The sequence below is a fragment of the Vipera berus genome (genome assembly GCF_964194415.1).
Source record: "Vipera berus genome assembly, chromosome: 1".
Taxonomy (NCBI): domain Eukaryota; kingdom Metazoa; phylum Chordata; class Lepidosauria; order Squamata; family Viperidae; genus Vipera; species Vipera berus.
Window position 1 is genome coordinate 359497918 of NC_138202.1, and position 24329 is coordinate 359522246.

The following is a 24329-nucleotide window of genomic DNA, read 5'->3' on the forward strand; positions in this document are numbered from 1 at the left end:
TATTTATGACGGTCACAGTGTCCCAGGGTCATGTGAAGTGACCAGAACCTGCTGCAACCACCCAGCAGACGTGGGGGGGGAAATAAAAACCAAACGCTCCCCCACCCCACCCCCGCTGCCAATCCTGAACAGAAATGCTCACAACAAGGAAAACCTCGGACAGGAGGAAGAGCGCCGCCGGGCGGGCAGGCAGGTGTCTCGCTCAGCTGTGGCTTGGGGGGGCACTTTTTTCAGGGCCATTGTAACTTTGAATAGTCACTAAGCGAACTGTTGTAAGTCGAGGACTATCTGTACTTCATCACTTTTTCCCTTTTTTTTGGTCATCAGGTTTTTGACACCTTGCTAGGCGACTGGTGGTCCTCGGATGTTGCCATATCCTAAAAGTGGTACAGTGGGTGAAAAGGTTGAAACGCCCTGGACTAGATGACCTCCAAGGTCTCTTCCAACTTTATTATTATTATTAAATGACCCTTGTTTACACATCCATTGCAGCATTCCCACGCTCTAGTCATCCACATTCAAATGCTTAGTAAGGGATTTGGAGTTACGATGGTGGCGAGTGTCCCGGGGGTCCCGGGATCCCCTTTTGCGACCTTCTGACGAGCGAAGTCAAGGGGGGGGGAAATCCGGATTCACTTAACGACCATGTGACTAACTTAACAGCAGCAGCGATTCACATAAGAGCAACGGTGGCGAGAAAAGTCGTAAAGCGAGGCAAAACCCAACGGTCTTGTTGGCAACAAACATTTGGGTCTCGTCAGAAGGCGTGATCGTGTGACCTGGGACACTGCAACGGTCGTAAACATGAGCTGGTTGCCCAGCAGCCAAAGGTTGATCATGTGACCACAGGGATGCTGTAACGGTTGTAAGTTCGAAAACCAGTCTGAAGTCCCTTTTTTTAGCGCTGCTGTAGCTTCCAGATCTCACAAAACAAACTGTTGTAAATCAGTATAGCCAACTGTCCAGGGGGTTGCTAATCAACAGGTAAAGCCACATCAATAATCAGCTATCACCTGCGAAAGTCAACAGCCCCCCCCCCAAAAAAAGAGGCTGTATCCAGCTCTCCAAATCTTCCTGTATAGGAGGGGTCCTTGGTTCTTGCAGATGTTTTACAGATGTTTTCTTGCAGACATCTAGCCCTGATGACCTTACCTAGTTGGGTAATGAGACCTGTGCAAGAAAACCACCAAGCTCAGAAAGCAACAAGGAGACCAGTCTTCCTCCCCCTCCTCCTCCTCCTCCTCTTCTTCTTCTTCTTCTTCTTCCCCTCTTCCTCTTCCTCGTCCCTTCCTCAAACCCCACTTCCTTCTAATAGTGATGAGTTTCCCTAGTTGGGTCATGAAACGTCTGCAAGAAAACCACCCAGCTCAGAGGGCACCAAGGACGCCACAGCTCTCCTCCTCCTTTTCCTCCTCTTCCTCCTCCCTTTCTCAAGCCACACTCCCTTCTAGCACTGATGATGTCCCCTAGTTGGGCCATGAAACGTCTGCAAGAAAACCACCCAGCTCAGAGAGCACCAAGGACCCCACAGTCCTCCTCCTCCTCCTCCTCCTCCTCCTCCTCCTCCCTTTCTCCTCCTCCTCCTCCTCTTCTTCCTCCTCCTCCTCCTCTTCTTCCTCCTCCTCCACCTCCTCCTCCTCCTCCTCCTCCTCCTCCTCCTCCTCCTCCTCCTCCTCCTCCCATAAACACCACTTGCTTCGAGCATTGATGATGTTACCTAGTTGGGTCATGAAACGTCTTCAAGAAAACCACCCAGCTCAGAGAGCACCAAGGACCCCACTGTCCACCTCCTCCTCCTCCTCCTCCTCCCTTTCTCCTCCTCCTCCTCCCACAAACCCCACTCCCTTCTCGCACTGATGATGTTCCCTAGTTGGGCCATGAAACGTCTGCAAGAAAACCACCCAGCTCAGAGAACACCAAGGACCCCACTGTCCACCTCCTCCTCCTCCTCCTCCTCCCTTTCTCCTCCTCCTCCTCCCACAAACCCCACTCCCTTCTCGCACTGATGATGTTCCCTAGTTGGGCCATGAAACGTCTGCAAGAAAACCACCCAGCTCAGAGAGCACCAAGGACCCCTCTTTTCAGGTCTGAGCTACAAATATTTCCCTTTGTTTGCTTCCTGTGTGTATAGAAACCTCTTCTTGGGGAGCTTCTGGATTGGGACAAGAACCCCCCAATGTCCGTTCACCTTGGCCAGTTCTGCTTCTTGCTCTGTCACTACGAAGAGAACGTCCGGGGTTTTGCGGCAGCTGAGCGGAGCGTCCCAGATGGAAATGTATTTCCGGAAAAGGTTCACGGTCTCAAGGATGAGGAACCGACAATCTGAGTGAGCAACACAAACAGCGGGTGAAATTCGACACGTTACCTTTGCCTCCTCACCTTTCCAACTTGTTTTTCCCAAAGCCAGTCTCTTCGGCAAGCCCTCTGCAACCTGTGAAGTTGGCCCCAGGTGACCCCTTTTCCATCAGATTTATAATACCAGGTTGTAAATAGGTAACGATGAACGCAGCTGGGCCTCCTCGGCTGTGTATCTCCAGCAATTCCACCCTGAGCTAATGAAAATATCTCCGCTCTCTTTCGAAGAATTAACACCCTGCAGTTTTAGAGACTGTAGGAGAGCATCAGGAAGAATCTGTCTGCTTTTTGTTTTCTGGGGTGTGTGTGTGTGTGAAACAACAACAACACACATTTTCCGGAAAGGCATCAGGTTTCGTGAGATTAAATCAGTTTCGATGAACCGGCAAGAAGGGGGGCAGGATTTAAATTAGGGAGTGCTTGGTGGTCTCTGAGCTTGGTGGTGTTAATGCAGACGTTTCATTACCAAGCTAGGTAACATCAGCAGTGCTACATCTGTATCTAGGGCTGATGATGTTAGCTAATTTGGTAATGAAACGTCCGCAAGAACATCACCAAGCTCAGAGAGCACCAAGGACCCCACAGTCCTCTCCTCCTCCTCCTCCTCCTCCTCCTCCTCCTCCTCCTCCTCTCCTCAAACCTCACACCTCACTCCCTTCTAGCACTGATGATGTTCCTTAGTTGGGTCATGAAATGTCTGCAAGGAAATCAATTCAGCTCAGAAAGCATCAAGGACCCCACAGTCCTCCTCCCCCCCTCCTCCTCCTCCTCCTCCTCCTCCCAGCACTTATGATGTTAGCTAGTTGGGTCATGAAACGTCTGCAAGAAAACCACCAAACTCAGAGAGCACCAAGGACCCCACAGTCCTCCTCCTCCTCCTCCTCCTCCTCCTCCTCCTCCTCCTCCTCCTCCTCCTCTCCTCAAACCTCACACCTCACTCCCTTCTAGCACTGATGATGTTCCTTAGTTGGGTCATGAAATGTCTGCAAGGAAATCAATTCAGCTCAGAAAGCATCAAGGACCCCACAGTCCTCCTCCCCCCCTCCTCCTCCTCCTCCTCCTCCTCCCAGCACTTATGATGTTAGCTAGTTGGGTCATGAAACATCTGCAAGAAAACCACCCAGCTCAGAGAGCACCAAGGACCCCACAGTCCTCCTCCTCCTCCTCCTTCTCCTCCTCCTTCTCCTCCTCCTCCTCCTCCTCCCTTCTAGCATTGATGCTATTACCTGGTTGGGTCATGAAACGTCTGCAAAAAACCACCCAGCTCAGAGAGCACCAAGGAGCCCACAGTCCTCCTCTTCCTCCTCCTCCTCCTCCTCCTCCTCCTCCCACCACTTTATTCCCTTCTAGCACTGATGATATTCCCTAGTTGGGTTATGAAACGTCTGCAAAAAAACCACCCAGCTCAGAGAGCACCAAGGAGCCCACAGTCCTCCTCTTCCTCCTCCTCCTCCTCCTCCTCCTCCTCCTCCCACCACTTTATTCCCTTCTAGCACTGATGATATTCCCTAGTTGGGTTATGAAACGTCTGCAAAAAAACCACCCAGCTCAGAGAGCACCAAGGAGCCCACAGTCCCCTCTTCCTCCTCCTCCTCCTCCTCCTCTCCTTTCTCCCCAAACCCAACTCCCTTTAGCATTGATGATCACAAAAGGCGATCACATGACACCAGGACATTGCAACCATCATGAATAGATGCTGGTTGCCAAGTCATTTTTTCAGTGTCATTGTATGGTTTGAGGTTTTGATAATTAGGGGGGGGAATGGAAAAAGTGAGCTTTTTTGTAATCAAAGAGTAAAAAATAAGTTTGTAAATTATATTTATGTTTGCTGTAGTGTGAAAGACATTCAAAGCTTCTTTCTGTTTCTGTCTATTTTCTGCACCTTTACCCTTCCTTCCTTGTTCGTTTTTTCTTTCTTTCTTTCTTTCTTTCTTTCTTTCTTTCTTTCTTTCTTTCTTTCTTTTTTGTTTATTTCTCTCTGTTTCTCATTAATTTGTGTTTTTTATGTCCTTTTTAATAAAAAAGTATGTACATATACATATATAGAGAACCATACAATTTATACTTCCTCCTTAATTTAATTTAAATTTAAATTAATTATATCACAGCTTAATTTCACTGTGAGTTACCCAGTGACAATAAAGATATTCTACTCTATTCTATTCTCCTCCTCAGAAGTTAAACCCGACTGAAGGGTAAGGATGGCAAAGTAAAAAAAAACAAACAAGCAACTCAGAGATAAATCTCCCAGCAAAACAATTTTTCTCCAGCAGCCACAAAGCCTCATGGAGAAGGCAGACTTTGTCCCTTGGCTAAAAGCCAGCAGAGACCTGCTGGTACTTGAACAATTACTGGAAAATGTAAATCATCTTATCACCAATAGAACAAGCCAACAGACGATGCCACCCAACCCCTAGGAGGCTAATTTTCATTTCTGTTTTTTAACTCCTTGCAACCCTGTGCTGTTTTTAAAAAAAATGGGAAGAAAGATTTTTCGTCCCTCGACGTCGGGGTAGCCAAATTTGTCAACTTGGAAGACTTGCACACACGGCTGGCTGGGGAATTCTGGGAGTTGAAGTCCACAAGTCTTCAAGTTGCGAAGGGTGGACATCCCTGACCTAGGAATTATAAATTTCTTTGATGCATAACATTTGGCTTCACTTTAGATGTGATGTGTTACTTCCTTTCCCTTTGAGCTTCGTTGGAATGTTAATGCTTGAGGTTGAAATTCAACAAAGACTTTATTAAAAAGATATATATATATATATATATATATATACGTATACATATACGTATACGTACGTACACACACACACACACACACACACACACACACACACACACACACACACATATATATATATATATATATATATATATATATATATATATATATATATATATATATATATATATATATATACACACACACACACACACACAGTTGCAAGAAAAAGTATGTGAACCCTTTGGGATTACGTGGAGTTTTGCATGAATTGGCCATAAAATGCACTCTAAACGTCATGTAAGTCACAACAATAGAAAAACACAGTCTGCTTAAAATAATACTGCACAAACATTAGCTGTTGTCATGTTTTAATTGAACATAAGATGGAAACATTCACAGTGCAGGGTGGAAAAAGTATGTGAACCCCTAGCCTAATGACTTCTCCCAGAGCTAATTGGAGCCAGGAGTGAGCCAACCTTGACTCCAATCAGTGTGATGATATTGGATGTGTTGCTGACAGCTGTCCTGCCCTTTAAAAACACACACCTGTTTTGGGTTTACTGGTCTCAAGGAGCACTGTCTGATGTGAACCATGCTTCGCAGAAAAGAGCTCTCAGAAGACCTACGATCAAGAATTGTTGACTTGCATGAAGCTGGAAAGGGTTACAAAAGTATCTCCAAAAGCCTTGATGTTCATGTGTCCACGGTAAGACAGACTGTCTACAAATGGAGAAAGTTTAGCACTGTTGCTACTCTCCCTAGGCGTGGTCGTCCTGTAAAAATGACTGCAAGAGCACAGCGCATAATGCTTAATGAGGTAAAGAAGAATCCTAGAGTGTCAGCTAAAGACCTACAGAAATCTCTGGCACATGCTAACATTTTTGTTGACACATCTACAATAAGGAAAACATTAAACAAGAATGGAGTACATGGGAGGACACCACGGAGGAAGCCACTGCTGTCCAAAAAAAATATTGCAGCACGTTTGAAGTTTGCAAAAGAGCACCTGGATGTTCCACAGCACTACTGGCAAAATATACTGTGGACAGATGAAACCAAAATTGAGTTGTTTGGGAAAAACACACAACACTATGTGTGGAGAAAAAAAAGGCACAGCACACCAACATCAAAACCTCATCCCCACTGTAAAACATGGCGGAGGGAGCATCGCAGTTTGGGGCTGCTTTGCTGCCTCAGGGCCTGGATGGATTGTTGTCATTGATGGGAAAATGAATTCCAGAGTTTATCAGGACATTTTGCAGGAAAACGTACGACCATCTGTCCGCCAACTGAAGCTCCGCAGAGGATGGGTGATGCAACAGGACAATGACCTAAAGCATACAAGTAATTCAACAAAACAATGGCTTCAACAGAACAGCCTTCTGGAGTGGCCCAGTCAGAGTCCTGACCTCAACCCGATTGAAATGCTAGGGCATGACCTTAAGAGAGCGATTCACACCAGACATCCCAAGAAGATTGCTACACTGAAACAGTTTTGTGAAGAGGAGTGGTCCAAAATTACTCCAGATCGTTGTGCAGGTCTGATCTGCAACTACAGGAAACGTTTGGTTGAGGTTATTGCTGCCAAAGGAGGGTCAACCAGTTATTAAGTCCAAAGGTTCACATAGTTTTTCCACCCTGCACTGTGAATGTTTCCATCTTATCTTCAATTAAAACATGACAACAGGAACATACAAGGACATGTTTGGTCCGCAGAGGTGAAGGTCAACAGGAGATCCGAAGCAGACTGCAAATACTTAACAGGGGTTTTGCTATTATTATTTTTTTAATGTGGAAAATGTTGGGCCTGTCTTCTGCTAATTCTGGGGGTTACATAGAAGAACATAGAATTGCAAGGCTGGGAGGGACCTCAAAGGTCATCTAGCCCAAGCAAAGGGAATGGTAGGAAAGGAAAGGAAAGGAAAGGAAAGGAAAGGAAAGGAAAGGAAAGGAAAGGAAAGGAAAGGAAAGGAAAGGAAAGGAAAGGAAAGGAGCTTCTGGCTGATTCCCAAGAAAAATTGCCAAATGGTGGGAGCAGCTGTATAGTGGAAATGTTTGCCTAAAATAGTGTTTCTCAATCTTGGAAACACTTTAAGAGGGTTGGACTTCCACTCCCAGAATCCCCCAGCCAGTCTGCTTTAAGATGGCTGGACTTCAATTCCCAGAATCCCCCAGCCAGCATGCTTTAAGAGGGATGGGCTTCCACTCCCAGAATCCCCCAGCCAACCTGCTTTAAGAGGGGTGGGCTTCCACTCCCAGAATCCCCCAGCCAGCCTGCTTTAAGAGGGGTGGGCTTCCACTCCCAGAATCCCCCAGCCAGCCTGCTTTAAGAGGGGTGGACTTCCACTCCCAGAATCCCCCAGCCAGCCTGTTTTAAGAGGGGTGGGCTTCCACTCCCAGAATCCCCCAGCCAGCCTGCTTTAAGAGGGCTGGACTTCCACTCCCAGAATCCCCCAGCCAGCCTGCTTTAAGAGGGGTGGGCTTCCACTCCCAGAATCCCCCAGCCAGCCTGCTTTAAGAGGGGTGGACTTCCACTCCCAGAATCCCCCAGCCAGCCTGCTTTAAGACGGGTGGACTTCCACTCCCAGAATCCCCCAGCCAGCATGCTTTAAGAGGGGTGGACTTCCACTCCCAGAATCCCCCAGCCAGCCTGCTTTAAGAGGGGTGGACTTCCACTCCCAGAATCCCCCAGCCAGCCTGCTTTAAGAGGGGTGGACTTCCACTCCCAGAATCCCCCAGCCAGCCTGCTTTAAGACGGGTGGACTTCCACTCCCAGAATCCCCCAGCCAGCCTGCTTTAAGAGGGATGGGTTTCCACTCCCAGAATCCCCCAGCCAGCCTGCTTTAAGAGCGGTGGACTTCCACTCCCAGAATCCCCCAGCCAGCCTGCTTTAAGAGGGGTGGGCTTCCACTCCCAGAATCCCCCAGCCAGCCTGCTTTAAGAGGGGTGGGCTTCCACTCCCAGAATCCCCCAGCCAGCCTGCTTTAAGAGGGGTGGGCTTCCACTCCCAGAATCCCCCAGCCAGCCTGCTTTAAGAGGGGTGGACTTCCACTCCCAGAATCCCCCAGCCAGCCTGCTTTAAGAGGGGTGGGCTTCCACTCCCAGAATCCCCCAGCCAGCCTGCTTTAAGAGGGGTGGGCTTCCACTCCCAGAATCCCCCAGCCAACCTGCTTTAAGAGGGGTGGGCTTCCACTCCCAGAATCCCCCAGCCAGCCTGCTTTAAGAGGGGTGGGCTTCCACTCCCAGAATCCCCCAGCCAGCCTGCTTTAAGAGGGGTGGACTTCCACTCCCAGAATCCCCCAGCCAGCATGCTTTAAGAGGGATGGGTTTCCATTCCCAGAATCCCCCAGCCAGCCTGCTTTAAGAGGGGTGGGCTTCCACTCCCAGAATTCCCCAGCCAGCCTGCTTTAAGGGGAGTGGACTTCAATTCCCAGAATTCCCCAGCCAGCATGCTTTAAGAGGGGTGGGCTTCCACTTCCAGAATCCCCCAGCCAACCTTCTTTAAGAGGGGTGGGCTTCCACTCCCAGAATCCCCCAGCCAGCCTGCTTTAAGAGGGGTGGGCTTCCACTCCCAGAATCCCCCAGCCAGCCTGCTTTAAGAGGGGTGGGCTTCCACTCCCAGAATCCCCCAGCCAACCTGCTTTAAGAGGGGTGGGCTTCCACTCCCAGAATCCCCCAGCCAGCCTGCTTTAAGAGGGGTGGGCTTCCACTCCCAGAATCCCCCAGCCAGCCTGCTTTAACAGGGGTGGGCTTCCACTCCCAGAATCCCCCAGCCAGCCTGCTTTAAGAGGGGTGGGCTTCCACTCCCAGAATCCCCCAGCCAACCTGCTTTAAGAGGGGTGGGCTTCCACTCCCAGAATCCCCCAGCCAGCCTGCTTTAAGAGGGGTGGGCTTCCACTCCCAGAATCCCCCAGCCAGCCTGCTTTAAGAGGGGTGGACTTCCACTCCCAGAATCCCCCAGCCAGCATGCTTTAAGAGGGATGGGTTTCCATTCCCAGAATCCCCCAGCCAGCCTGCTTTAAGAGGGGTGGGCTTCCACTCCCAGAATTCCCCAGCCAGCCTGCTTTAAGGGGAGTGGACTTCAATTCCCAGAATTCCCCAGCCAGCATGCTTTAAGAGGGGTGGGCTTCCACTTCCAGAATCCCCCAGCCAACCTTCTTTAAGAGGGGTGGGCTTCCACTCCCAGAATCCCCCAGCCAGCCTGCTTTAAGAGGGGTGGGCTTCCACTCCCAGAATCCCCCAGCCAGCCTGCTTTAACAGGGGTGGGCTTCCACTCCCAGAATCCCCCAGCCAGCCTGCTTTAAGAGGGGTGGACTTCCACTCCCAGAATCCCCCAGCCAGCATGCTCTAAGGTGGGTGGACTTCAACACACAGGCTAGAGACTTCTGGGAGTTGAAGCAGTTGGAATCTGCAAGGACGCACTCACGAAGGCCAAAGGCTCAGAATGAACTAAGGCCTGCCCAAGGATTCCTGCCTTTTGGGCAGGGGGTTGGACTAGAAGACCTCGAAGGTCCCTCCCAGTCCTGTGAGTCCTATATTTATTTTGGAGCCAAGTTCCTTTTGCTTCTTTGCAAGTTGTCTTTCAGGGCGAGTCAGAAGTCCCTGGAATGGGAAAAGGAAAGCGGGGATTCGGGGTCCCGACGGTGCCCATTTTGGGAGGGGAAAGGGGAAAAACCCTGCAAGACTTCTATGGCTTTGCACCCATTTCACAGACCGAGCGGCAGGGACAGAGAAGCCTTTTCCACCCAGGCCTTGAGCTCAGCCCTTGAAATCCTTGTCTTAAGACACCAATCCTTGACTTACAACAACAGTTCATTTAGTGACCTATCGAAGTTACAGCGGCACTGAAAACAGTGACTTATGTCCGATTTTCCCACTTACTGGGATCACCTCTTGGCCTCCCATCCCAGTTCTTTCCACCCTGACCAGTTGAGCTACCGTCAATTAAGGACTACCTGCATACAGGGAGTCCTTGACTTACGACAGCTTGTTTAGTGACCTATCAAAGTTGCAACAGCACTGAAAACGGAGACTTATGACCGTTTTTTCACACTTGCGACCGTTGCAGCATCCCTATAATCACATGATCCAAATTCAGACGCTTGCCAACTGAGTCCTACTTATGACGGTTGCCGGGTCCTGGAGTCACGTGATCCCCTCTTGCAACCTTCCAACAAGCGAAGGCAATGAGGAAGCCAAATTCACTTAACAACCAGGTTAACTAACTTAAGAAATGCAGCGATTCACTTAACAACTGTGGCAAGAAAGGTCATAAAATGGGGCATAACTCACTTAACAACAGAAAATTGGGCCTCAACTGTGGTCATAAATCGATGACTACCTGCAAAACCCATGGATACTAAAGATTACAGTCTTCATTTACGGTTTGTCCTGGTTATCCAAACACTTTGTGAATAGAATAGAAAATAGAACAGAACAGAACAGAACAGAATAGAATAGAAAATAGAACAGAACAGAATAGAATAGACAGGAACAGAACAGAACGGAATACAATAGAATACAACAGAACAAAATAGAAAATAGAATAGAATAGAACAGAGCAGAATAGAACATAATAGAAAATAGAATAGAACAGAACAGAATAGAAAATAGAATAGAATAGAATAAAATCTTTGTATAAAATAGAACAGAACAGAATAGAAAATAGAATAGAGTAGGGTTGAATAGAATAGAATAGAACACAACACAACACAACACAATACACTACACTACAATACAATACAATACAATACAATCTTTGTATAAAATAGAACAGAACAGAAAATAGAACAGAACAGAATAGAAAATAGAATAGAATAGAACAGAATACAATACAATACAATCGAATCTTTGTATAAAATAGAACAGAATAGAAAATAGAACAGAATAGAAAATAGAATAGAACAGAATACAATACAATACAATAGAATGTTTGTATAAAATAGAACAGAACAGAACAGAAAATAGAACAGAACAGGATAAAAATAGAATAAATAGAATAGAATACAATAGAATCTTTGTAATAAATAGAACAGAACAGAAAATAGAATAGAATAGAATAGAACAGAACAGAACAGAATAGAAAATAGAACAGAACAGAATAGAACTGGAAGGGACCTTGGAGATCTTCTAGTCCAGTTCATGAACAAACACCAACCTTCTAGAACTTTCCTCTCCGAGCGCAAGGACCTGTGAAGAAGAAGCAGAAGAGAGGTGAGTAAATGTACAAGGTCACATGATCAAAATTCTGTCACTCGATTTCCCCGGCGCTTGACAGATGCTTTCAGTGTCCCGGAATCACGAGATCCCCTCTGACGACCTTCCGACCAGCAAAGTCAACGGGGAAGCCAGATCCGCTTAACAACCGTGTCACTAACTTAACAACTGCAGGGATTCACTTAACAACTGAATGGCAAGAAAGGTTGTAAAAGGGGGGGCGGGGGCAAAACTCGCTTAACTGTCTCAATTGGCAACACAAACAAGCGCGCTCAATTGTGGTTGTAAGTCAACGACTACCTGTAATAGGGCTGAAAGGGACCTCGGAGGTCATCTAGTCCAACCCCCTGCTCAAGCAGGAGATCCGACCTAGGCCTATCCCATTTCAGACAAACAGCTGTCCAGTCTCTTCTTAAAAAGACTTCCAGTGTTGGAGCATTCACAATTTCTGGAGGCGGGTTGTTCCATTGTTTGTCTCTCTGTGTGTGTGTGTCTATGTTTTTGTGCGTGTGTGCGTGTAGGGCACAGCCAAACCGTCCTGACAAAAGGACAACTGCAGACATTGCAAGCTGCTCCAAAGGCTCTCCAAATGCTCTGGAAGACCTCTAGGGGGCAGCCTCCTCTGCAAAACATTTTTTTTTCTTTTGCCAAGTGTTAAGCGTTACACAACACCCGCGTGGTGCATGGATGGGGTGCCAACAGGGAAATCCCCAAAGTTACTCACCCCTTCCTTTTGGCATGAGATTTGTGATGTTTGTTTGCTTGTTAGTTAGTTAGTTAGTTAGTTAGTTAGTTAGTTAGTTAGTTAAAACATTTACATAGCCGCCTACTCGCTCACGGAGATTCCGGGCAGCTTACAAGCAATAAAAACACAATATTGATTTTTTTTTTAAAAAAAATTGCATTATTATGCAGCAAAGTCGTGTGGGGAGTGGGCGTGTTCCTGAAGCTCAAGGGTGGTGTGTTTGTGTGTGTGTGTGTGTGTTGTGTGTGCTTGTGTGGTGTTTGTGGTTGGCTGGGAAGTCTGGGGCTGCAACAGCTGCGTTCCTCTCTCCTGCGCACAACCAACCAAAGTTTGGGCATCAGGGATAAAGAAGGGCTGGCACCCAGCAAGTGTCTGGCTTTCCCCATGGAAATAAAATTATAATTCACTTTTTTTAAAAAAAAAATCTAAAATGGTAGATGTCCGCGTAGGTGGGCAAAAAAGGGTCCTTTGCATGTTATGCCAAGGATTCAACATTAAAACACACACAAAAAGGGGGGGGGCATCTTAAGGTACTGGATCAGGATTGGGAAGACTTGAATTCAAGGCTCCATTAAAGCGGCTCCTGCGTCAACGCTGGAGCAAGGTCATCCTGCCAGCCCAGAAGGCTGAGGAAGTCCTCGACTTACAACCGTTTAGTTCGAAATTTGAAAGCGTTGAAAAAAGTGACAGGTTCGGTTTTGTCACCGTTCGAAGTTACGACGACATTGAAAGAAGTGACTTGCAACCGGTCCTCACCCTTGCGACCGTTGCAGCATCCTCCTGGTCACGGGATCAAAATTCGGCCACTCGGCAAGCCGGCCTGTATTTACGACGGTTGCCGTTGCCCGGGGGTCACGTGGTCCCCCTTTGTGACCTTCCCTCATCAACAGGGGGAGCCGGGTTCATTTAATGACCCGGTGACTCACTTAACAAACTGCAGCGATTTGCTTCCTAATCGTGGCGAGAAAAGTTGTAGAAAATTTGCACAGAGTCCACGAGGGAAGCCAGATTCGCTTAACGACTGACTGACCCATTGAACAATGGCAGTGATCTGCTTAATGACTGTGGCAAAAAAAGTTTCGGCTCACTTAACGTTGCCTTGCTTATCAATGGGAATTTTGAGCTGAATTGGGGTTGTAAGTTGAGAACTACCGAGGTCTCCCAAGCTTTTTCCGGAGGGAAAAAAAAGCAATCTAAACAGACATCTACACAAGAAACACGGGACCTGGAACTGTGCCGAGTGCGAATTCTGAGCGTTGGAAGCCCCAAAATGTAGGGATGGGCAAGATGGACTTTGAGGAAGAACGACAGGGGGTTCCCGACTTACGACCCCAGATCTCTCTTGCTAAGAGAGACCTTTATGAAGAGAGTCTTCCCCCCTTTTATGACCTTCTTTGCCACAGTTGTTAAGTGAATCGCCGCAGTTGTCCTCGACTTAACGACCATAATGGAGACCACAATTTCTGTTGCTCCTGCCTATTAAGTGAGCCACACTTAATTTTACGGCAAAGCAAATTACGGCAGTTGTTAAGTTAGCCACACGGTCCTTAAGTGAATCTTGGCTTCCTGCTCCCCACCCCGCCATTGACTTTGTTTGTCAGAAGGTCGCAAAAGGGGATCATGTGATGCTGCGACCGTCATAAATATGAGTTGCCAAGTGCCTGAATTTTGATCACCTGACCACAGAGAGGCCGCGACAGTCGTAAGGGTGAAAAACGGTGCTAGGTCGCTTTTTTCAGAGCAGTTGTAACTTCGAACGGCCACTAAACAAATCGTCGCAAGCCGAGGACTCCCTGTACTCAGTTTTGAAGATCTGGCCTAGTCCTCAGAGCAGAGCAGAGCCCCTTCGGCTGTAACAAGATGCGTTTATATTATTGATTTAAAAAGATTCGCACGATCGATCGCCCCCCCCCGCCTTCTAAGGCCGCTTCGAGAACTGCAACTCCCAGAATTCCTTGAGTGGGTCGGCTGGGGAACTCTGGGAACTGCACTGCGACATCTTGGGAAGCAGCGTTTCCCAACCGTGGACATTTTAAGTCGGGTGGACTTCAACTCCCAGAATTCCCCAGCGCAACCCTCCTTTCCTGAAGGGGAGGCAGGAGCATACCTGACAGCGGCATAAACGGAGCGGTGGTTCGGGTGCCCGCTCACTCCTCCGGCGTCGAAGGTTACAACCTGGAGGAAAAGGGTCACAAAAAGGGATTGTGTGGTTTGTTGTTGTTTTTACTCAAGGGGAAGCGGTCTTCCACCAATCACAGAAAGAGGGAGGGAAGAGGAAGGAAGGAGGGAAGGAAGGAAAGGAGGGAGGGAGGGAGAGAAGGAGGGAGGGAGGGAAAAGGAAGGGAAGAGGAAGGAAGGAAGGAGGGAAGGAAGGAAGGAAAGGAGGGAGGGAGAGAAGGAGGGAGGGAGAGAAGGAGGGAGGGAGGGAAAAGGAAGGGAAGAGGAAGAGGAAGGAAGGAGGGAAGGAAGGAAGGAAAGGAGGGAGGGAGAGAAGGAGGGAGGGAGGGAAAAGGAAGGGAAGAGGAAGGAAGGAATGGAAGGAAGGAAGGAAAGGAGGGAGGGAAGAGGAAGCAAGGAAAGAAGGAAAGGAAGGAGGGAGGGAGGCAGGAAGGAGGGAAGGAGGAAGGAAGGAGGAGAAAGAGGAAGGAAGGAAGGAAGGAAGGAAGGAAGGAAGGAGGGAGGGAGGGAGGGAGGGAGGGAGGGAGGAAGGAGGGAGGAAGAAGGAAGGAAGGAGGGAGGAAAGGAAGGAAAGAAGGAGGGAGGAAGGGAGAGAGAAAGGAAGGAAGAAGGAGAGAGGAAGGAGGGAGGGAGGGAGGGAGTGAAGGAGGAAAGAAGGAAAGGAAGGAAAGAAGAAAGGAAAGGAGGGAGGGAGAGGAAGCAAGGAAAGAAGGAAAGGAAGGAGGGAGGGAGGCAGGAAGGAGGGAAGGAGGAAGGAAGGAGGAGAAAGAGGAAGGAAGGAAGGAAGGAAGGAAGGAGGGAGGGAGGGAGGGAGGAAGGAGGGAGGAAGAAGGAAGGAAGGAGGGAGGAAAGGAAGGAAAGAAGGAGGGAGGAAGGGAGAAAGGAAGGAAGAAGGAGAGAGGAAGGAAGGAGGGAGGGAGGGAGTGAAGGAGGAAAGAAGGAAAGGAAGGAAAGAAGGAAGGAAAGGAGGGAGGGAGAGGAAGCAAGGAAAGAAGGAAAGGAAGGAGGAAGGGAGGCAGGAAGGAGGGAAGTGGAAGTGAGGGAAGGAAGGAAGGAAAGAAAGGAGGGAGGGAAAGGAAGCAAGGAAAGAAGGAAAGGAAGAAGGGAGGCAGGAAGGAGGGAAGGAGAAAGAGGAAGGAAGGAAGGAAGGAAGGAGGGAGGGAAGGAGGAAGGAAGGAGGAGAAAGAGGAAGGAAGGAGGGAGGGAAGGAGGAAGGAAGGAGGGAGGAAGGAAGGAAGGAGGGAGGGAAGGAAGGAAGAAAGAAGGAAAAGAAGGAAAGAAGGAGGGAAGGAGGAAGGAGGGAAGGAAAGGAGGGAGGGAGAGGAAGCAAGGAAAGAAGGAAAGGAAGGAGGAAGGGAGGGAGGAAGGGAAGGGAGGGAGGGAAGAAGAAGGAAGGAAGGAAGAAGGGAGGAAGAAGAGGGGAAGGAAGGAAAGGAGGAGGGAGAGAAGGGAAGAAGAGGAGGGAGGAAGGAAGAAAGGATGAAAAGGAGGAAGGGAGGGAGGAAAGATGAGACCAGAGGAGAAGGAAGCCATTTTGACTTTTCTGACCCTCTCCCCACAGGCAGTCCCGATGCAAACCACTCCGACGTGGGCTTGGGGGCCGCCCCGGGCTCTGGCCGTCGCCTCCTCTCCCCGGCGCCATCTTGGGGCCCTGCAGAGGCCGGAGGGAGAAAACGCCCCTGGCCTTCCTGGCTGGGGGAACAGGACTTCTGGGGCACACACACACACACACACACACACACACCCATACTCCCCCACCCTTGGGGTGCGTCCCAAAGACCCTCGGCCAGCCGCGGGGGACACGAAGGGGGTGCACCCAATCCTCTCTTTCTTCACAGCCTGATCTTGGGGGGGGGTCTCTTTGGGTGGACCCCTTCTTGCAGCCCCACTAACCAGCAATCAGTTCTGTATTCTGTTATTCCGTTATTCTGTTCTGTTATTTTGTTATTCTATTATTCTATTATTCTGTTTTGTTATTTTGATATTCTGTTCTAGTCTGTTATTCCATTATTGCATTATTCTGTTATTCTATTACTCTGTTCTGTTATTCCATTATTCCGTTATTCTGTTCTGTTATTCCGTTATTCTGTTCTGTTATTCTGGTGTTATTCCATTATTCTGTTATTCCGTTATTCTGTTCTGTATTCTGTCATTCCGTTATTCTGTTCTGTTATTTTGTTATTCTATTATTCTATTATTCTGTTTTGTTATTTTGATATTCTGTTCTAGTCTGTTATTCCATTATTGCATTATTCTGTTATTCTATTACTCTGTTCTGTTATTCCATTATTCCGTTATTCTGTTCTGTTATTCCGTTATTCTGTTCTGTTATTCTGGTGTTATTCCATTATTCTGTTATTCCGTTATTCTGTTCTGTATTCTGTTATTCCGTTATTCTGTTCTGTTATTTTGTTATTCTACTGTATTATTCTGTTTTGTTATTTTGTTATTGTATTCTAGTCTGTTATTCCATTATTCCATTATTCTGTTACTCTATTATTCTATTATTCTGTTCTGTTATTCCATTATTCCATTATTCCGTTATTCTGTTCTGTTATTTTGTTATTCTATTATTCTATTATTCTGTTTTGTTATTTTGTTATTCTGTTCTAGTCTGTTATTCCATTATTCCGTTATTCTGTTCTGTTATTTTGTTATTCTATTATTCTATTATTCTGTTTTGTTATTTTGTTATTCTGTTCTAGTCTGTTATTCCATTATTGCATTATTCTGTTATTCTATTATTCTGTTCTGTTATTCCATTATTCCGTTATTCTGTTCTGTTATTCCGTTATTCTGTTCTGTTATTCTGTTATTCTGGTGTTATTCCATTATTCTGTTATTCCGTTATTCTGTTCTGTATTCTGTTATTCCGTTATTCTGTTCTGTTATTTTGTTATTCCGTTATTCTGTTCTGTTATTTTGTTATTGTATTATTCTGTTTTGTTATTTTGTTATTGTATTCTAGTCTGTTATTCTATTATTGCATTATTCTATTATTCTATTATTCTGTTCTGTTATTCCATTATTCCGTTATTCTGTTCTGTATTCTGTTATTCTGTTATTCTGTTATTCTGTTCTGTTATTTTGTTATTCTATTATTCTGTTTTGTTATTTTGTTATTCTATTCTAGTCTGTTATTCCATTATTCCATTATTCTGTTATTCTATTATTCTGTTCTGTTATTCCATTATTCCGTTATTCTGTTCTGTTACTCTGTTATTCCATTATTCTGTTCTGTTATTACATTATTCTGTTATTGTTATTCCATTATTCCGGTATTACTCTGTTATTCCCCTTCATGGATTACTGCCTTGTCGTGGCGAAGGGGCTTGCGTAATTCAATGAAGCTATGAACTATGCCGTGCAGGGCCACCCAAGACGGACAGGTCATAGCAGAGAGTTCTGACAAAACGTGATCCACTGGAGAAGGAAATGGCAACCCACTCCAGTATCTTTGCCATGAAAACCCTATGGACAGTACCAAAAGGCAAAACGATATGACGCTGGAAGATGAGCCCCTCAGGTCGGAAGGCGTCCAATATGCTACTGGGGAAGAGCAGAGGGCTAGTACTAGTAGCGCCAGAAAGAATGAAGCGACTGGGCCAAAGCCGAAAGGACGCTCAGCTGTGGATATGTCTGGTGGTGAAAGGAAAGTCCGATGCTGTAAAGATTTTTTCTCCATAGGAACCTGGAATGTAAGATCCATGAATCAAGGAAAACTGGACGTGGTCAAACAAGAGATGACAAGACTGAACATTGACATCTTAGGTATCAGCGAACTAAAATGGACAGGAATGGGTGAATTTAATTCAGATGACCATCAGGTATACTACTGTGGGCAAGAATCCTTCAGAAGAAATGGAGTAGCCTTCATAGTCAATAAAAGAGTAGGAAAAGCAATACTGGGATACAATCCTCAAAATGACAGAATGATCTCAGTTCGAATCCAAGGCAAACCATTCAATATCACAGTAGTCCAAGTCTATGCCCCAACCACCAGTGCTGAAGAGGATGAAATTGACCAGTTCTATGAAGCACTACAGCACCTTATAGAACTAACACCAAAAAATGATGTTCTTATCATCATGGGGGATTGGAATGCTAAAGTAGGAAGCCAAAAGATAACTGGAATAACAGGCAAGTTTGGCCTTGGAGTGCAAAATGAAGCAGGGCACAGGCTGATAGAATTCTGTCAAGAGAATACGATGGTCATAGCAAACACTCTTTTCCAACAACCCAAGAGACGGCTTTACACATGGACATCACCAGATGGTCAACACAGAAATCAGATTGACTATGTGCTCTGCAGCCAAAGATGGAGAAGCTCTATACAGTCAGTAAAAACAAGACCAGGAGCTGACTGTGGCTCAGACCATGAGCTTCTCCTTGCAAAGTTTAGGCTTAAACTGAAGAAAGTAGGGAAAAGCACTAGGCCAGTCAGGTATGAATTAAATCATATCCCTGTTGAATATACAGTAGAGGTGACAAATAGATTTAAGGAATTAGATCTGATAGACAGAGTGCCTGAAGAACTATGGACAGAGGTTCGCGACATTGTACAACAGGTAGCAACCAAAACCATCCCAAAGAAAAAGAAATGCAAGAAAGCAAAATGGCTGTCTGAGGAAGCTTTGCAAATAGCTGAGGAAAGGAGGGAAGCGAAAGGCAAGGGAGAAAAAGAAAGATACACCCAATTGAATGCAGAATTCCAGAGAATAGCTAGAAGAGATAAGAATGCCTTCTTAAATGAACAGTGCAAAGAAATAGAAGAAAACAATAGAATAGGGAGGACCAGAGATCTTTTCAAGAAAATTGGAGAAATGAAGGGAACGTTTAATGCAAAAATGGGCATGATAAAGGACCAAAATGGCAGGGACCTAACAGAGGCAGAAGAGATTAAGAAGAGGTGGCAAAATTACACAGAAGAACTATACAAGAATGAGCTTAACGTCCCTGATAATCACAATGAGGTGGTCACTGACCTCGAGCCAGACATCCTAGAATGTGAAGTGAAGTGGGCCTTAGAAAAGCTGAGCAACAACAAAGCTAGTGGAAGTGACAGTATTCCAGCTGAGCTATTCAAAATCTTAAAAGACAATGCAGTAAAAGTGCTAAACTCAATTTGCCAGCAAATTTGGAAAACTCAACAATGGCCACAGGATTGGAAAAGATCAGTTTACATTCCAATTCCAAAGAAAGGCAGTGCCAAAGAATGTTCAAACTATCGCACCATTGCACTCATTTCTCATGCTAGTAAAGTCATGCTTAAAATCCTACAAGCTAGACTTCAGCAGTATGTGGATCGAGAACTACCAGAAGTGCAGGCAGGATTTCGAAGAGGCAGAGGAACTAGAGATCAAATTGCCAACATACGCTGGATCATGGAGAAAGCTAGGGAGTTCCAGAAAAACATCTACTTCTGCTTCATTGACTATGCTAAAGCCTTTGATTGTGTGGATCATAACAAACTGTGGCAAGTTCTTAAAGAGATGGGAGTACCAGACCATCTTATTTGTCTCTTGAGAAACCTATATGCGGGCCAAGAAGCAACAGTGAGAACTGGACACGGAACCACTGATTGGTTCAAAATTGGGAAAGGAGTCCGGCAAGGCTGTATACTGTCGCGCTGCCTATTTAACTTATATGCAGAGCACATCATGAGAAAGGCAGGGCTAGATGAATCAAAAGCTGGAATTAAGATTGCCGGAAGAAATATCAACAACCTAAGATACGCAGATGATACCACTCTAATGGCAGAAAGTGAAGAAGAACTAAAGAGCCTCTTGTTGCAGGTGAAGAAGGAGAGTGCAAAACTTGGGTTGAAACTTAACATTAAGAAAACCAAGATCATGGCATCTGGCCCTCTCAATTCCTGGCAAATAGATGGGGAAGAAATGGAGGTAGTGACAGATTTTATTTTCCTGGGCTCCAAGATCACTGCAGATGGGGACTGTAGCCAAGAAATTAAAAGACGCTTGCTCCTGGGGAGGAAAGCCATGGCAAATCTAGACAGCACACTAAAAAGCAGAGACATCACCCTGTCAACAAAAGTGCGTATAGTCAAGGCTATGGTCTTCCCAGTTGCAATGTATGGCAGTGAAAGTTGGACCATAAGAAAGGCTGAGCGCCAAAGAATTGATGCCTTTGAACTGTGGTGCTGGAGAAGACTCCTGCGAGTTCCTTGGACCGCAAGGCGATCAAACCGGTCAGTCCTAGAGGAGATCAATCCTGACTGCTCTTTAGAAGGCCAGATCCTGAAGCTAAAACTCAAGTACTTTGGCCACCTAATGAGAAGGAAGGACTCACTGGAGAAGAGCCTAATGCTGGGAAAGATCGAGGGCAATAGAAGAAGGGGACGACAGAGAATGAGGTGGCTGGATGGAGTCACTGAAGCAGTAGGCGTGAGCTTAAATGGACTCCAGAAGATGGTAGAGGACAGGAAGGCCTGGAGGAATGTTGTCCATAGGGTCGCGATGGGTCGGACACGACTTCGCAGCTAACAACAACAACTCTGTTATTCTGTTCTGTTATTCTTTTTATTCCATTATTCTCTTTGCTTATTCCATTTTTCGGTTATTCTCTTCTGTAATTCAGTTATTCTCTTTTGTTATTCTGTCACTGAACAAGCGATGGCTGAACGCAACATGCACCCCGAGATTTCCAGCAGTCACATCAACGTTGATGGGCCTTACTATGCAAAAGAGGAATCTGAGTTGCCAAACAAGTCAACACGAGGCAGCGTTGAACAGCTTGGTGTTCAAAGTTCATCCTGGGCCAAGGCGATGCCAGCATCTGCCAACCGATGTTTTAACTGGATCGTGCCCAGACGGGCCTCCCTCTCCGCCCTTGCAGAGCTGGCCCGGGCTGCAAAAATTTTCCAGGCAGAAACTAAAACTCTAGCACAAAGATGTCCAGTCTCTTCTTGAAAACCTCCAGTGTTGAAGCATTCACAACTTCTGGTGGCCAGCTGTTCCACTGGTTAATTGTTCTCGCTGTCAGGAAATTCCTCCCTAGTTCTAGGTTACTTCTTTCCTTGACTCGTTTCCATCCATTGCTTCTTGTCTTGCCTTCGGGCGCTTTGGAGAATAGCTTGACTCCCTCTTCTTTGGGGCAGCCCCTGAGATACTGGAAGGCTTGCTATCATGTCCCCCCCCTCGTCCTTCTCTTAGACAAACTCAATTCCAGCAACCATTCTTCCTACGTTTTAGCCTCCGGTCCCCTAATCATCTTTGTTGCTCTTCTCTGCACTCTTTCTAGAGTCTGAACATCTTTTTTACATTGTGGTGACCAAAACTGGATGCTGTATTCCAAACGTGGCCTTACCAAGGTATTGTAAAGTGGTATTAAAGTGTAAAGGAGAAATTTCCTGGCAGTGAGAACAATTAACCAGTGAAACAACTTGCCTCCAGAAGTTGTGGGTGCTCCAACACTGGAAGTTTTTAAGAAGAGACTGGACAGCCAGTTGTCTGAAATGGTATATGACCTCCAAGGTCACTTCCAGCTTTATTATTATTATTATTATTTAGAACCTTCGCCGGTGTGTAAAAGAAAAGGAAGTTGAAATCAATAAGAAATGCTTAAATTGCCACATTACCAGGTTGATCTGGTAGGTTTCGATGTGTGAGAGGATCAGCTGTGCAAGGAGTGGTACATCCCACTCGGTGGATGGATGGTCTGGAAGTTTCCTACAAAAAAAAATGAACGATTGAAATAACTTGCAAGCCAGGAAGAAACTCTTAATTTAACACAAACCATACAATCAACAATAATATGGCTTTCAAAGATCTGAATGGTTGCCCCGTAGAAAAGTGACTAACATTATTCTCTGGCCCCAAAGAGAAAGACGAGAACCGATAGATTAAAACTATGTGGGAAGAACTTCAATAGGAGAGAATATCTATGGAGAGTTTGAGTTGTCCAGGTCAGGGATAGGCAACCTTGGCTCTTTTATGACTCGTGGACTTCAACTCCCAGAATTCTTGAGCCAGTATAGGGGAAGTATGGCTCCTTCACAACTTGTGGACTTCAACTCCCAGAATTCCTGAGCCAGCATGAGGGAAGTATGGCCCCTTCACGACTTGTGGACTTCAACTCCCAGAATTCCTCAGCCAACATGGGGGAAGTATGGCCCCTTCATGACTTGTGGACTTCAACTCCCAGAATTCCTCAGCCAACATGAAGGAACTATGGCCCCTTCACGACTTGTGGACTTCAACTCCCAGAATTCCTGAGCCAGCATGGGGGAAATATGGCCCCTTCACGACTTGTGGACTTCAACTCCCAGAATTCCTCAGCCAACATGGGGGAAGTATGGCCCCTTCATGACTTGTGGACTTCAACTCCCAGAATTCCTCAGCCAACATGAAGGAACTATGGCCCCTTCATGACTTGTGGACTTCAACTCCCAGAATTCCTGAGCCAGCATGGGGGAAGTATGGCCCCTTCACGACTTGTGGACTTCAACTCCCAGAATTCCTGAGCCAACGTGGGGGAACTATGGCCCCCTTCATGACTTGTGGACTTCAACTCCCAGAATTCCTGAGCCAGCATGGCTCAGCTTGGAAACCTCTCCCTTTCTCCTCAGCATGGCTGGCTCAGGAATTCTGGGAGTTGAAGTCCACGAGTCATAAAAGAGCCGAGGTTGCCTACCCCTGGACCAGATCATAGTTATCACAAAGATGCTTTTTCACCAGGCAACTGGACTTCCTTGTTTTTCTTTGAAGACGTTTCCCTTCTCCTACAAGAAGCTTCTTCAGCGCCGAAGAAGCTTTTTCAGAGAAGCAAAACGTCTTCAGAGAAAAACAAGGAAGTCCAGTTGCCTGGTGAAAAAGCATCTTTGGGACTAGGAGAGGACTGTGGGGTCCCTAGTGCCCTCTGAGCTGGGTGGTTTTCTTGCGGACGTTTCATCACCCATCTGGGCAACATCATCAGTGCCAGAAGGGAAAGGGGTTTGCGAGGAGGAGGAGGAGGTTTATGTTATTGTCTCGGATATTTCCTTGCAGACGTTTCTTGACCCAACTAGCTAACATTGTCAGTACTGGGAGGGAGTCCGTCTTGCTCCCTATTTATGTACAAATGGCTTGGGGTGGGTGTTTTTTTTCCTTCTTGGTTATTCCTTCATCATTAGAATATTGTTATTATAGCCACTGGGCGTAAACAGAGCGCTGCCTAGCACTGACGACGTTCCCTAGTTGGGTCCATTTAATAACTCCAGCGGTTCACTTAACCATCGTGGGAAGGAAGGTGGTAGAATGCAGGCAAAAACTCATTTAACGACGGTTTTGCTTAACAACAGACCTCCTGGGTTCAACTGTGGCCGTAAATCAAGGCCACAATTGTGTGTTCCTTGGGACAACAAGACACAAATCTCTGAAAATCAAGCAGGGGTCACTGGACTTTGGCTAAACAGTAGCGCAGGCCGTCTCCCAGTTGCAAGCGCTCGTTTAGTGACCGTTCAAAGTTACAACGGCACTGGAAAAAGGCAGCTCATGACCATTTTTGTTGTTCCTCTGTCCTAGTCCTATTAGACCTCTTAGCGGCTTTCGATACCATCGACCATGGTATCCTACTGCGGCGTCTCAGGGGGTTGGGAGTGGGAGGCACTGTTTTGCGGTGGTTCTCCTCCTATCTCCTGGGCCGCTCGCAGTCGGTGTTGACGGAAGGGCAGAGGTCCGCCCCGAGGTCTCTCGTTTGTGGAGTCCCTCAGGGGTCAGTCCTCTCTCCCCTCCTGTTCAACATCTATATGAAGCCGCTGGGCGAGATCATTCATGGTTTTGCGGTGGGGTATCATCAGTACGCTGATGATACCCAACTTTTTTTCTCCACCCCAAACCAACCCAGCGATGCCCTCGCCGTGATGTCCTGTTGCCTGGAAGCGGTCCGGGTCTGGATGGGAAGAAACAGGCTTCGTCTCAATCCTGCCAAGACTGAGTGGCTGTGCATACCGGCATCTCGGACTAACCAGTCTATTCCACCTTTAATGATGGGGGGAGAGGTGTTACCCCCCGTCGATAGGGCTCGCAACTTGGGCGTCCTCCTGGATTCGCAGCTCACTTTTGAAGACCATATAGGAGCTGTGACCAGGGGGGCTTTTGCTCAGGTTCG

The 24329-nt window shown here is 46.8% G+C and overlaps 1 protein-coding gene across 3 annotated transcripts in view; it reads right to left on the bottom strand.

The window, feature by feature from the left end:
• LOC308674138 (N-acetylglucosaminyl-phosphatidylinositol de-N-acetylase-like) overlaps positions 1–24329 on the bottom strand; it is a 67037-nt gene that overhangs the window by 29917 nt on the left and 12791 nt on the right. For all 3 annotated transcript variants that reach the window (XR_014027811.1, XM_081338386.1, XM_081338385.1), the window contains 4 exons: positions 21820–21910; positions 14152–14219; positions 11241–11272; positions 2189–2322 (listed from right to left, as the gene is read on the bottom strand). Coding sequence is in view for 2 of the 3 variants with exons in the window: in XM_081338386.1 (XP_081194512.1) it covers positions 2189–2322; positions 11241–11272; positions 14152–14219; positions 21820–21910 (325 nt within the window). In the remaining variant the exon portion in view is untranslated. The remainder of the gene's footprint in view (positions 1–2188; positions 2323–11240; positions 11273–14151; positions 14220–21819; positions 21911–24329) is intronic.